Below are 14543 nucleotides of genomic sequence, written 5' to 3' on the forward strand. Positions count from 1 at the left end.
GTCAATTACATTACTACCACCTGAATATACTTTTACATAAATAATAATGTACAAGCCAACCAGCTCATAGCTGCAAAAGGTCAAAGCAGCTACCCTGCCTTTGTACAAGGCAGTACAATCTGTAAGCAAACACCTCCAACATCTTTTTGTGGTACTCGTTCTTATATAAAGCTTTTCTACTCTGAGCACTCAAAGCGCTTTATAATCAGTATTAGCAAACTTTAGACTTGCTTATAGGTGGATTTTGTTATGTTTTTACAGAACATTGTTTAATTTGGACCACTTCCTGTAATTATGCTAAGCTACCTAGCTTAAAAAAAACCTCAACATTTTTTAAAAAGGAAAAAATTAAAATTAGATTCTCTGATTCACATTTTGTTTTCAGATTTGTCTGTGGACTTTTAGTTTACTGTGTGTAATTTGTGGTTATATATGACTGTGTTTCTTTGGATGTTTATCCATCAGCATATGGTGATTATGTACTATATAACCTTACATGTGCTTGGTCACTGGAGAAACTATCCATCATATCTGACTGCTAACCTCCTACCCTGTTCATTCTCCAGCAGGTTATGCCACCCCAAAGGCTTCCTGGATCCCCAGCAGTGAAAGAGAAGGGCTGATCCCGTCCTCCTCCAGGTTCCTGCCGTGCAGCCCTTCTTTCCCTCTTTCTCTCTCCTGCTTATTCCCCTCTCCCAAAGACACAAACCCTACCTCACCCCAACACCTAAACACTTTGACCTTTGTCACCCACTTCTTGGACCACTCTTGTTGGTCCAGTCACGTCCACCGCATCATCTTCCTCACAGCAATTCCATAGCCAGTCTCCCCTCATTCCAGCCACACTAGTCCACTTCCCTGCGGGACCCTGCACGTTTTAGAGGTCTGCTCTACCCTCTGGCTGCTTGCCGGGCCCCATGGCTACAGGAGGTCATGCCCCTGACATAGATGTGTTAATAAACCTACAGCAGGTAAGAAGTATTGTTTTCTTAAACTGAACCTGTTCTTATAAAAATAAACATAACGATAGTTAGCATAATAATATAATAATGGATTGCACAGGAGGGGTTAATGAATGTCATTACAGTAGATGTCTATTTGAAACTTCAAGAATGCAGTTCATTTTCTTTCATCTTTTTCAATGCCATGTGCAAACACAGTGCAGAGCAGCTACCTGAACTCTACTCCCACAGAGGTCGGTTATCTTGTTAACAGTCTTACATCCTCACTGCGTATGACCTTGGATACTTTTGCTCCACTGAAAAAGAAAGCCTTAAATCAGAAGTGCTTGAGTTTTGGTGTTAACTTCAATGCATACGTTCTACAAACCATCAACGTGTCTATTAAATGGACTGATTTCTATATAGCACTTTTCTATTGTCCTGGAGCTCCGAAGCACTTTATACAACCGCATTAACCCATTCATACGCTTTAGTGCTTTCTATCTAACATTCATATTCTGACGCAGAGCAGGGCGATATGACCAGAAATATTTATCACGATATACATTTAAAAATTTGCGATAACGATATAACTGACGATGTAATTGACACTAGACAAAATACTTTACAACTCCACAACTTTATTAGTGCAATAAAACAAACAAATAATCAATGTATTTTCACTTAAACAAGCAGCTGTTTTTTATCTGCATTAAAGTTATATAAAAATTTAATAGTGCAAATGCAAATTCCTTGCTGACAGTTTAACCAAAAGGCATTTGCAGTGGGAACTGCCTGACATATCCTCAGCATAACCATGTATAATATCCACAAAACTTAAAAAGAGGTTATACACACACAATACGGTAATATTATGTTGAAGCACAGTACGTATCACTCCGCGAGGCTCCTGACTACAATAGCTGTAATGCTCCGACAATCCATCAAGCGGTGCGGCTTCGTAGCTTAGCAAAGTCGTACTAAAACATTTGACAGATTTTCGAGCGCCGTGTACATAAAATCGTTTCGAGGTCAGTAAACACAACCAGAATATATACATAAGGCACATGGGATTATAAGGGGCACTGTCGATTTTCAGAAAAATCAAAGCATTGATTTTAAGTCTGCCGTATTTTCCAAAAAACCATCCATTTCATTCAACGATCCGCTTTCACCCTTCTCATTCTCCGTCGCCACCATGCTTTTTCCGCCATGTGCGTATGAAAACAAAGGCACTGCGCATGCGCGTTTTACCCATATTCTATCGTGATATTTCATTTTCTTATCGTTGCCAAACATTGTACCTGTATTACCGTGAAAGGCATGATATGGCCCAGCCCTATTCTGACGCATGCATTGGAGAGCAACTTGGAGTTAATATCTTGCCAAATGGAGACTGGAACTGCTCAGGATCCAATCACCAGCCTTCTGTTTAGTAGATGACCTGCTCCACCTCCTGAGCTACAGCCACCTATTAGACCCCTTTCCTACAATATTGCTCAAAGAAGTCCTACCATTTATTAGTGGTTTAGTAGAATCGGTTTAAAATGATGGTAATGAAACCATTACTCAAAAAAAGACATACCTTGACCCAGCTGTCTTAGCTATTTGTAGATCAATCTCCAACTTTTATTTTAAACATTATTGAAAGAGTAGTTGTAAAACCGCTAACTGAGCATCTCCAGAGGAATGGCTTAATTGAAGAGTTTTAGTCAGGATACAGAATTCATTACAATACAGAAAGTGAAGGTTACAAATACTCTTCTTTTGTTCTTATACTTAGGCAGTATTATTACAAGTAGGGCTGGGCCATATCATGCCGTTCACGGTAATACTGGTATAATGTTGGGCAACGATAAGAAAATGAAATATCGCGATAGAATATGGAGCATGCACAGTGCCTTTATTATCATACGCACATGGCGGAAAAAGCATGGCGGCGACGGAGAATGAGAAGGGTGAAAGCGGATCGTTGAATGAAACGGATGAACCAGAATTGGTTTGTAAAAATGCTGCAACTTCAGTGATGTGGAACTGGTTTAGCCTTTGTCCGTCAGATACACAACAAAGCACTATTTTTGGTAGAGCATGCTAGAGGGCCGTTGTTTTTACCGTGTTTTTTTTGGAAAATACGGCACACTTAAAATCAATCCTTTGATTTTTCTGAAAATCGACAGTGCCCCTTATAATCCCGTGCGCCTTATGTATGAATTCTGGTTGTGCTTACTGACCTCAAAATGATTTTCTGTGGTACATGGCGCTCGAAAATCTGTCAAATGTTTTAGTACGACTTTGCTAAGCTATGAACCTGCACTGCTTGATGGATTGTGGGAGCATTACGGCTATTGTAGTCAGGAGCCTCGCGGAGTGATACGTACTTTGCTTCAACATAATATTACCGTATTGTGTGTGTATAACCTCTTTTTAAGTTTTGTGGATATTATACATGGTTATGCTGAGGATATGTCGGGCAGTTCCCACTGCAAATGCCTTTTGGTTAAACTGTCAGCAAGGAATTTGCATTTGCACTATTACATTTGCGATAAAAAAACAGCTGCTTGTTTAAGTGAAAATACATTGATGGGTTTTTTTTGCACTAATAAAGTTGTGGAGTTGTAAAGTATTTTGTCTAGTGTCAATTATATCGTCAGTTATATCGTTAATGCAAATTTTTAAATGTATATCGTGATAAATATTTTTGGTCATATCGCCCTGCTCTAATTATGAGACATATTGTACATTTTCATTGCAATGCATCTGATTACCAGCTTCATCTATCCACATGAATGTCTTAAATACATAAAGGCCTGCTTCTAAATTCAGATAGAATTGAGGTCAGTCCTTAAAGAAACATGGTGTCTAACTAGCTAGTTACTCTATTACTCTGGATAAGTAAGAGTAAGTAATCTGAATAAGAAAAGTGTTGTGTAGCAGATGTTATTATAGCAGCTTGTACAATAGAGTCGTGTTCCTTTAAAGCTACAGGAGGTCTCCAGAAACTTCAGTGCTGTTAGCGAGTGCGGCTTGAGATCAGAAAGCTAAGTGAGAAAACAAGCCTACATGATTGTTTGACAGATAGCCATGAAATGATTTGTTTGAGTTGGTGTTAAGTCAGTTCTTAGCTGCAACATCTCCAGCACTCAGTTCACACTTTCACACCAGTTAGCTGCCAGAACACTTGTTTCGACCAGAGAGCAATGCCTGCAGATATTTCCATATCCTTAATGGTGTACAATAGGCAATAAAACACAATATTTGTTGTTGTTTTGAATATTTTCTACTTGGATCTGTTAATTCAATCGGAAACATTTGGACATTACTGTTCTGTCATCCTCAGGCTAACGCTGCCCTTTGACGCACCATGTGTACCGAAAACAAAGGGCTTGTTTCCAATATTTCCAAAGGCATTGTTTATATTTTTGCCATATGGCAGCAAGCAATAACATTTTAAATTAACATAAGCTCGGCCGCATGCACCAATGTTACAGGACTAGCTGACAGTCCATTGATAAACTAACTGCTATTGTTCGTACTAGCCAGCCAGAAACATGCCAGCACAAGACCCATTGTACTCAGGAGACATATTTGCACCATCTGCTCTTATAGTGGTCTACAATTACTTTTGGTGGAGCAGTTTATAGTTTGGCAGAGGAAATTAGGTGGACTGTGCAAAACTGATAATAAGCTCAGTTGCCTTCTCTGTTTAAATTCTTAAAACTGTTCAATCCAAGGTCATAAATGGATAATGAGCAGATCATATTTGCATATCAGAGTTCATTGAAGTTGAGCAAATTGCAGAGATTCAATTAATGAGTTGACTTTTGTCATAAAATCCTGCTGTTTAGACTCTGGTGTGGCTCGGTGTACATCCTTGCTCATATTTTGAGCAATAGCATTTCCTTACACAATAGCAAGATGATTATCTTGAGTGAAAAGAGCACTGAAATGTCTTGAAGACTAAATTGTTACTTCCAATTTCTCCAAGCAGTGATGAGTCACCCTCGGGTCTGTGGAAAATGCTCCATGTCCAGCTTTGCACAATGCTTTGTAGCTTTGCTTCAAGCGAAACAGAATAGCCGGTGATCTCAGGGAAAAACAGTTCTATCATCTAAGTAGGTGATGTGTCATTATGCACAGCGGGAACTGTGTCCTCCAAAGTGCATGTAACATATTGTAGTTTGGTGGAAATAACAGGCTCAACGATTGGCTGCAAAGAGTAGACTCTTTTCTACCTTCAATCACTTGTCAGCTCTGTGGTCAAATACACAGACGGAGCCTCTGCAGTGAGACGGAGCGGCTTCTCTGCACAGGTTTTAGTCTCCTATAGTCTGATTGATTCTGCTAGTCGAGACTTTGTTTTTGTGGTTTAGTGTGAGGGCATGTGTGTATGAATCATATGAAAGCAAAGCCCAATGGTCCCCGTTGCCACAGAGACCGCTGGTGTTGCTCTCTAACGTGAATGGTAAATGGACTGTTATTTATACCAAGCTTTTCTACGCTTAGTGAGCACTCAAGGCGCTTTTTACTGTAAGCCACATTCACCCATTCACACATACATTTATACAGTATTTTATTCTATACCTTTAAACACTTCTAACCACCACATACACACTCACTCTCTAATGGAGGCAGGTGTGGTTTAGGGTTACTGGGGGACACTTTGACATGTTCACTGGAGGTGTGAACTGGCTGAAACAACACAGCATAGGTCCTGGTTTAGTCACGTATTTTTGTTTCTTGCAATTTAAGGCACATCAATCAAATCAATCTATAGCACATATTAATAACAACTGAGTTGACCAAAGTGCTTCACAGTCAGAGCATGAGACAATGAGAACAAAACAGTTAAGAAGGAACAGGGCAAGAAACAATAAAGGTGACAACACAACAAGCCAGATGATAGCCAACAAATATGAGCAGGGAGGTTATTCCAGAGTCTAGGTGCTACGGTTGCAAAGACCTGATCACCTCTGGACTGCATGTTGATGGGGCAATGCACATTGCTGCTAACAGCACTGATCATCATATGGTGGTAATGTGGGATGCTGCACTCCTGTAATTTATTGTATTTCTTATATTTGCTTTGCACCTTTTGCTTATGTATCTAAGTGTTTTTTCTCAACGCTAACAGTGATGTTTCATATGTGGTGCAGCATGGAAGAACCTGGTTAAATTCTATCATTTTAATTTGCCACATTTTTGAAACTTCTACATAAAAAAACCAAACCATGATGACTTGTTGCAGACATTTTCTTTTTGTCCTTAGATTTACATTGTACTCTTTGACAGCCCCAGGGAAAACAAGTATCCAGCTTTGTTAATCAGTTGCATTGCATTTAAATGTTAAATTGACAAATCAGTGGTATCTCTTTATTTGCTTGGTCTTCAGTTGTTTGAAGTTCTTATTTTAAGTGCTTACTACGTAAAAGGATCACTGGCTTGGTTGCAGTGCTGTCAGTTTGTCCTCTCTGTAGTAAACTTTAATTGAAGGTTTCACCAAAAGGGTTCCAAGTACACCTTCAACCTAAAACTGATACTGTGTGGCATCGTATTGTTCAAAAGTTTCAATTCTATACTGCAGCGCGGGCATATGTATAAGATAACGCAACATATCTTGAATATTTCTATTTGATAGCATGTTGCAGTTATAAATGGGCTAATTTACTGAAGACAAAGGCTGCTGTTTTCTACAGGGACTCTATAGAAGTTAACAGAAGTAATTAGGCTCATAAGGCTTATGGGTGCATGCAATAATTGAACCATATTTGAGAAGAGCTCACCATCCCTCATTTTATTTCAAAACATCATATTTATGCAAACTGTTCAGTTTGAAATAATTGCTTATAAACATCAGCTGTGCAGTGAGAAGAAAAGCAAAACACTGATGCTGATATTTATGTTAGTTGTGATTTGTTTTTCTGGGAAGCGTGCCAGCTCCTTAAATCAAAGAGGCCCGGCTTAAAGCGACAGGGAAGCCGCTTTAAACACGGCACGCCAAATAAAAGGAGGAGGAAGCAACAGAAAGAGGAGCACTCTGCGAGGAAACACAAAGAGAAGAATTTTAAAGAGCTAAATATTTTTATCCGCCTGTGTTTTCATTAGTAAAAGGTTCATTTTATATTTTAAATTTAGTGTCCAATGGTGTTTTCCAGTATCCTAAATGTTGTATAAGCAAGACCTGGCTACAGCTTTTATAAGCCAAAACCAAAGTTTATTCAAAGTCTTTGTTTCTTTGATGGTTGCTTCGGTAGCTGATGTGTACTCATTCGTCTCATGTTTGCTAATTTATTCAACTCAGCTTTATTTTCTTTCACGTAAACACATATTTTGATACAACTAATGTGACGTCCTTTTTTATTTTATTTTAAAAAAATTTTACAAATACAACCTGTGAACCTGCTGCTCTCTATGACTTCATTAGATAATACATGTACAATGGTAGGATGCTAATTTAATATGAAGCTTCATCATGGTTAACTTAGTTTTCATTACTGTGAGAAGAAACAAGGAAGATCTAATTTAACGTGCATTAAAGACACAGAAAGTTCCCATCATGCATGCTGTTTTTCCTCGTATAGTTGTGACAGTCAAACAGTGCATGCTGCGATCTCTGTTTGCATTTAAAAACTTAAATAATTTACTTGAATGAACTATTGCACTATATTACCTCAAACATAGAAGTACTTGTGTACTTTGGATGAAGAGTTTGGTCATTCAACAAGGGTACAGCTGTTAAAAGGGGACAGTTAAGATAGTTCTTAGGAGTGAAAGAAGCTGTGTGCCATCTATAATCCGGTTTTGAGATCCCTTCGCAGACGCCTTAATGCCCACTCACATCCTCGGCGATATGATCTCAGTGGATCTAGGCTTCACAATGGGTTCACCCGAAACCTTGACTGATTGTGACCCACACCTGTTTTCACACCTTGGCTCGTGTGATTAGGCAGAGGATCAATAGGGGGTCCACGACCCTCTTGGGGACACTCCCATAGGGCTTAAAATCTGGGACTCTCCACTAATTGCTCTTAGAACTGAAGATGAGAGGTGAAACGTCTTCAAGCAACTTAAAGAAGTCCAGATCCTTTTTTTTTTCACAGCTCCTTAGACTACGATGACCTGGATGACTGAGAACCTTCACAGACACATGTAACATAATCCAAATTGCTTTACAGTAGCTTATCATTTATAACTGACCTCACAGTAATCCTGATTCACCTTGTAACTTCATAACTGAAATGCGCGTACAGAACCCCGATGGCTTTCACTTAGTGTTTCCTGATCACTAACACGAGTACACTTAATCCTCACACAAAGCAAACACAGCCCCACATGCGCCCTCCTGAACAGTAGTCAGCCGCTGATAAATATTTAAATGCATCTCTGGCTCACCATACCACAAATTATGAAAAATTAATATTGTAGTAGATGTCGGGCGGTTAGAGTAAAGGTTAGAGAGGATCTCAGCTGTGTTGATTGGACTTTTTTAATTTAAGCTTCTTTACATTTTAATTGGTTCAAAGTGGCCAAACCAGCCACAGAGATTTTGAATTTTCATGAAATATTACATCTACAGACAGTAGATTGTAACCCACAGTGATGGCACTCATAGCAAACAGGGCAAATATACATTCTTGATTTTTTTCGTTTTTTTTGTGTAATATATCTGATTTCCATTTGGGCATACAGTACTTAGAGCATACAATATTTCAAATCACTGTAAGCCATTGTGTGTGATTCTATTCCTGTACGTATCACGCCGTCACCACCTGGGCTGGGGTGGCCCACCTCCTGTGTCCTTCCACCTCATCTGACTTCAAAGCTAACATGAAAGAGTTAGGCCTCTTGTCTGTAGTAAACTCTCCCTAGAATATTGTTCCCTGTTGCAATATGTCGGGACTATTAAATTCAGGGTCTTACTCTGACGAATAGCCCTCACCAGAGCAGGTGAAGGAAATGAGGAAGTGAATGGGGAAATTGACTCATTGGAACACAGAGCACATTAAACCATGAACAAAATTGAACTGGACATGCAGTAAAAACAAGGCGTTCACTGCTCACTCACTTTAAAAAAAAAACAAAAAAAAAACTTTCTTTTATTCTGCCTAGCTACATCTGCCTCAGCCTTGTGTAGATAGGTAGCTTGGATCATTAAATGCATCATGTCCCTTCATCCTGCTGGTAATTAGGAAGTAATGGAGCCCTGGCACACAGCAATCTGAGACCACTGAACGGTAGCCAAAGTACGCACTGTGCCAGCACCAATCTGAGGCCGAGGAAGCAGCATGTGCCAGTGATTCTGACCTATCACAAGCACCAAATAGCTGAGGCAGGACACTCCCATCAGTCTTCACTGTCTCCAGGGGCTCTCTAGTGCATTAGTTCTTTGCTGCTTAGCACTTTGTTGTATTGATTTGATGTCCTCTGTGCATGTAACAGAGAATATACAGTCGCTGTGTTCCTATTCTGATGATGCAGAATTATTTTAAAATACAATCACATGTTTTGTTTTGCTTTTTAACAGCAAAAATAAATCTTTGGCTTGAGTGCAAATCATGTCTGGAAATAGAAACAGCAGACCTACTTTCCATATAAAATAGTAGCAAAAATAATTATTTGTTTTGCATTCATCCCAGATTAGCATTACACTTTCATTTAGCATGAATGTTGCTCTCGTGTGGCTGCTGTCAAGGTGTGTCGTGCTAAAGAACTGTCCGGTTAGATTTCCCACTTTGCTAGCATATACAATATAGTAATCAGGGTAACACACTTCATGTATCACGTAGAGATTTTTTAGCAAACTGGAAAAACTTCTTGTTAAAGCTGAGGTTCAATGACAGGGGGCAAGAGTGGCCTTTGGATATATGAGTTACGGTTATTGTCATGCAGTTAATCATCCTTTTTTGTCTTTACTGAAAGTATTTGTACTGTCGTCCAGGTAAGGGTGGAAGAGGAAGATGAGGATGGATGCGTGGAGGACCAGGAGGAAGAAGAAGAGGAAGAGAACTGGGAGAAAGCTCTGTCCGTGGAGCGCTTTGCAGACATCATCAGTGACTCTGCTTCTACCAGTGGAGACAGGATGGGGCGACACTACACTGAGAAAGACTTTGAGTGTAAGCAAAGCTGCCATGCACACATGACAGTATAGCTTCACTTGCACAAACAAAAGAAGCCACTGGGACAAGAATGCAGTCAAATGTCGAATTTGATATTTTGGATTTGTTTTTATATTACTGGCCAAAACTCATTTTCATTAGCATTTCTATATTTATTTTATTTTGGTTTAGGGCTACTCATCAGATCAGGCAACATTTTTCAAATCTTCTGTTGTTCATTTTCGGTGACCTTTGCAAATTGTAGCTTCAGTTCACTGTTCTCAGCTCACAGGACTGACACCTGGTGTTGTCTTCTGCTGCTGTAGCCCATCTGCAATGTGTTGTTCATTCAGAGATGCTCTTCTGCATCCTTTGGTTATAACAAGTGGCTTTTGTTGAGTTTCTGTTGTCTTCCTATCAGCAAGAATCAACAAGACCCTTTCACCCAGAGAGCTGATGCTGTAAACCCCAGAGATGGTTGTGTGGGAAAATCCCAGCAGATCAGCAGTTACTGAAATACTGAGACTAGACCGTCTGGCACCAGCAGCCATGACAGTACTCCTGTCATGTGGTATCCATCAGCTTTATCTGCAGTGCACTCTGTACACTGTGTATGAATTTCTACCACGTATCTTAGAATTGAGCACTGCACAGTTATTTGAACAATTTACTAGATTTTGTGAACAAAGTAAGCAAGCAAGTAAAATGTATTTATATAGAGCTTTTCAAGACAAGGAGACAATCACAAAATTTGTACAGAGGAAAAGCTGCAACTCTGTCCAAACAAATTACAGGATTTATCCGTAAGAATTTCAAAAGGTGGACATAGAAGTAATGGACATAGAAGCTTATTGTAAATCTTAAAATACATGACTGAATATGAAATTTTACAAACACAATTTAAAAGTGCCTATTTAATGTATCCCCCTCTGGACGTACGGCATGTGTCCATATAATAGACACATTTGTCCTATACTTTTGGGAGCATGGCTGGAGTCACTGCAGCCATTGCTGCTGGTACCTATACACTCAGTACACTGAAGACTACAATTTAAGATACACTGACATGAAACAATGTGAAGACAAGTCGATGTTTATTGTCAACCCAACAATATGCACTCAAGTATACAGTGGGACGAAATATCATCCTCCTGGATCAAAGGTGCGAACAATAGAAATGAAAATGAAAAAATATACATATGCAAGAAACAAGACAATGCCACATTATGTGACAGTGCACATAATGTCGATTTTTCTACAGTGCTTTAAAAAAAATCTTTTACTGTTGCTATCTGGCATCATAACAATCATCAGTGCTGAAATATCCTGTACTGTAAATACACATGTATCCCAGCTGATCCTGACCCTGTCCGTTGTGGTAAGAGATTAGATCAAAGCAGGGCACCATATATTGGGTATGTTGAGTAAAAGGCTGGATTAGCTTTCAAGAGATTAGCTGACGGCTATCACCTGACAAGAGATAATATTGGTAAAGATGGAGCTGCTTTCCTTTTCTGTTTGTTAAAGAGTGTTTTAGTTATGTCTTTCTAGGGTTTTAGGAATTAAAGGAAGATTCTTTCAACTGAAAGTTGCACTTTTTTTACACTGCATGTTTGATATTGAAAGGAATTCAAAGTCTTGGCCCAAGCAAACTATAAGTAGTCCTAAGGCCGGCTGGTATATCAGCTTTTTTAAGTACCCAGCTGGTTCTGAGGTTCTCCTCAAAGTTTCCAACTTCTTTAACAACAGAAGCTCACAGCTCACATCAGCACACTGCTGCCGCTTGGAAATTACTTGGAAGCGATTTTTGATTAAAAGTGCAGTTTCAGTCGGCAACTGTTCATTGCCTGAAAAGAAACAGAACAATATGTCTGTTGGTGATATGACAATATAGGCTGCAGCCTGTGTGGGCACAGAGAGTAGGAGAGAAACAACGAATATAAAGGGCTCACACATCCTGAAACGAGGAAAAATGCAAATATAATGCTAATTAGTGATTTTAGTGAAAGTTTTTCAACACGTTTGGCGACTATAGTATTTCAGAAAAAGAATAACGTCTGCATTTTATTTTTATGACTTTCTGTGATATCTATCACTGTAAATGGCTAGAAAAGGTAAAAAAAATATTCATATAATGTATATACCCTTTTAGCCAAATACAAACTATAAGAAGTCTCATCCCAATATTGTTCAAACTGTTCTGCATTCTGCTGAGCTGAATCCCAGTTAGAAATTGTTTGGGGAGAAGTCGATAATAAGTATAGGAGTTTTTCAGACAGGCTGAAATGTGTGAGGTAGCTAAGAATAAAAACATCCCCTCATGGTACCGCTGTCATTCTGTGGAGGACCCATGACTTTAACATGTGCAGAATAAATTTACACTGGGAATTGTCAGAGGAGAATGGTCAGACTGCTGCTTATAGGAAGGAAAAATGAACTCAGATAACCACAGTATGCAGAATATCATCTGTAAATGCACAACATTTTGCTCCTTGAAGAAGATGGGCTAAAGCAGCAGAAGACCGCACTGGGTGCTGCTCCTGTTAGCCAAGAAAAGGAAACTGAGGCTATGATTCACATTGGTTTGCTAAAATTGGGCAACAGATGACTGGAAAAATGTTGCCTGATGAATCTTGATTTCTGCTACAACACTTGGATTGTAGTGTGAGTGAATTTGATCATGGATCCATCCTAGAAGTTCAGGCTGCTTGTGGTGGTGTAATGCTGTGGGGGATGTTCTCTAGGAATACCTTGAAAACCTTATTATCAACTGGCAATTGTTTGAACACCACAACCTTCCAGACAATTGTTGTTGATTATTCCCATCCAGTTATGACCACAGTGTACCCATCTTCTAATGGCTGCTTTGTGAAGAATAATGTATCACAAAGCTCAGATTATTTCTGTCTGGTTTCTTGATCATGACGGTGAGTTCGCTGTACTCAAATGGCCTCCACATTCATCGGACTGCAATCCAATAAAACCCCCTTTGAGCTGTTGGAGTGAGCGATTGATGTCATGGATGTGCAGCTGGGAAGTCTGTATACATCACCAAAGAAAAAGCATTTCACGTGCTATGGAATGAGCTGCTCAGCCAGCTGATGTGAATAAACCATCTGATATCATGGCCTCTCTTTGACACAGATCACAGACACACATTTCACCATATGCACCACCCCTTGTCCACTCACCTGCCCGTGCCCCAGCGTTTACGGAAGAGGGTACACAGCATGGAGAAGAGGCGCAAAAAGAAGCGCAGGAAAAAAAAGACTTCGCTGCCGCCTTCTGACGTTACGCCTACCATACACGAGGTAGACGAGGAAGAGGCAGAGTTGGAGACCGAAGGGCAAGGGGTGGCTGTCACTCCCGCAGAGCTCCCTGAGGTCCAGCCACAGGTAAAATGTGACTTATACAGTGTAACTTTTGCAAAATCCACTCATGTACCTGAGCTGCTGATAAGATGCTTGTGGCATTAATACTTAAACAAAAGAGAATCATCTGTGGTTTTGATTATGGTTTTACTATGTATAGCCAGATTTATATATGCCTCCCCCTCACTGATCCTCCTCTTTCTCTCAGTTTAGTTTGGGGAGCCAAGAGGACTTGGGGGAACCCCTTCACCACACTATCGTCCACACGGAAAACGAAGAACAACCTTTGTCGAGGAAAACAACTGCGCTGACTCTGACAAAGGGGGCGGCTCATAATGGGGGAATAACTGTTACTGGACAGAACGATGACATGGATGGAGGAGAAGCAGCATGCAACAGGTGTGGTTTCACAACATCTGAGTCCTCTCCAATGTCCTAGTAAACATTTGTAAAATGTATAAAATCTGCAACACTCCCCAACACAAAGATGGCAAATATTCATATAATTTGTTTCATATGTTTCGCATAATTAGCGTGTCTTTTGCTACAGGACATTGTGAAAAAAGCCGATATTCTACAGCCTACTCACTGACCAGTACTGACCTCTTGTCAGTCTTTTAGCTAAATTAGCTCAAATTGAAACCTTTTCTAGGTCCCATATTCTACCACTTTAATACACATATTAATATTACGTCTTAAAGTCGTAGATGTAATAGTAATATGTGTATTCATATTACATCCAGAATGTGTATTTTAAATTCCAGTCGTAAATGCTGCACACTTGCACTCTGACTGTTTGATAATCAGTTTCAGTGTTGGTAACTTTAAATCAAACTAGTGTGGCTGCTGCACCTGCCCCTTTGAGGAAGAAGTTTATGAGTGATAGAGGGAAGCAGCCAATAAGAGCAGCACATGTGTTTCAGTATACGGTCTGCCAGTGCAGACCTGAATAAGTCACTCAGTGGCTTCTGACTTTCTCTCCGAATGATAGTTTGGCTTGTAAATGGTAAATGGCCTGTATTTGTATAGCGCTTTACTTGGTCCCTATGGACCCCAAAGCAATTTACACTTCATTCAGTCATCCACCCATTCACACACTGGTGATGGCAAGCTACATTGTAGCCACAGCTGCCCTGGGG

General features: G+C 39.8%; 1 protein-coding gene across 4 annotated transcripts in view; it reads left to right on the plus strand.

Annotated features, from left to right (window-relative positions):
* slc4a3 (solute carrier family 4 member 3) overlaps window positions 1-14543 on the plus strand; it is a 64987-nt gene that overhangs the window by 10879 nt on the left and 39565 nt on the right. For 2 of the 4 annotated variants that reach the window (XM_014334665.2, XM_005925772.3), the window contains exons 2-5: window positions 567-971; window positions 9877-10051; window positions 13178-13428; window positions 13613-13803. In XM_014334665.2, coding sequence (XP_014190151.1) covers window positions 918-971; window positions 9877-10051; window positions 13178-13428; window positions 13613-13803 — 671 coding nt within the window. In that variant the 5' untranslated portion in view covers window positions 567-917. The remainder of the gene's footprint in view (window positions 1-566; window positions 972-9876; window positions 10052-13177; window positions 13429-13612; window positions 13804-14543) is intronic. The other 2 variants (XM_014334666.2, XM_014334668.2) reach the window with 1 other exon arrangement.

This window comes from Haplochromis burtoni, unplaced genomic scaffold (assembly GCF_018398535.1).
Source record: "Haplochromis burtoni strain Fernald_Lab_line unplaced genomic scaffold, NCSU_Asbu1 Contig_87, whole genome shotgun sequence".
Taxonomy (NCBI): Eukaryota; Metazoa; Chordata; class Actinopteri; order Cichliformes; family Cichlidae; genus Haplochromis; species Haplochromis burtoni.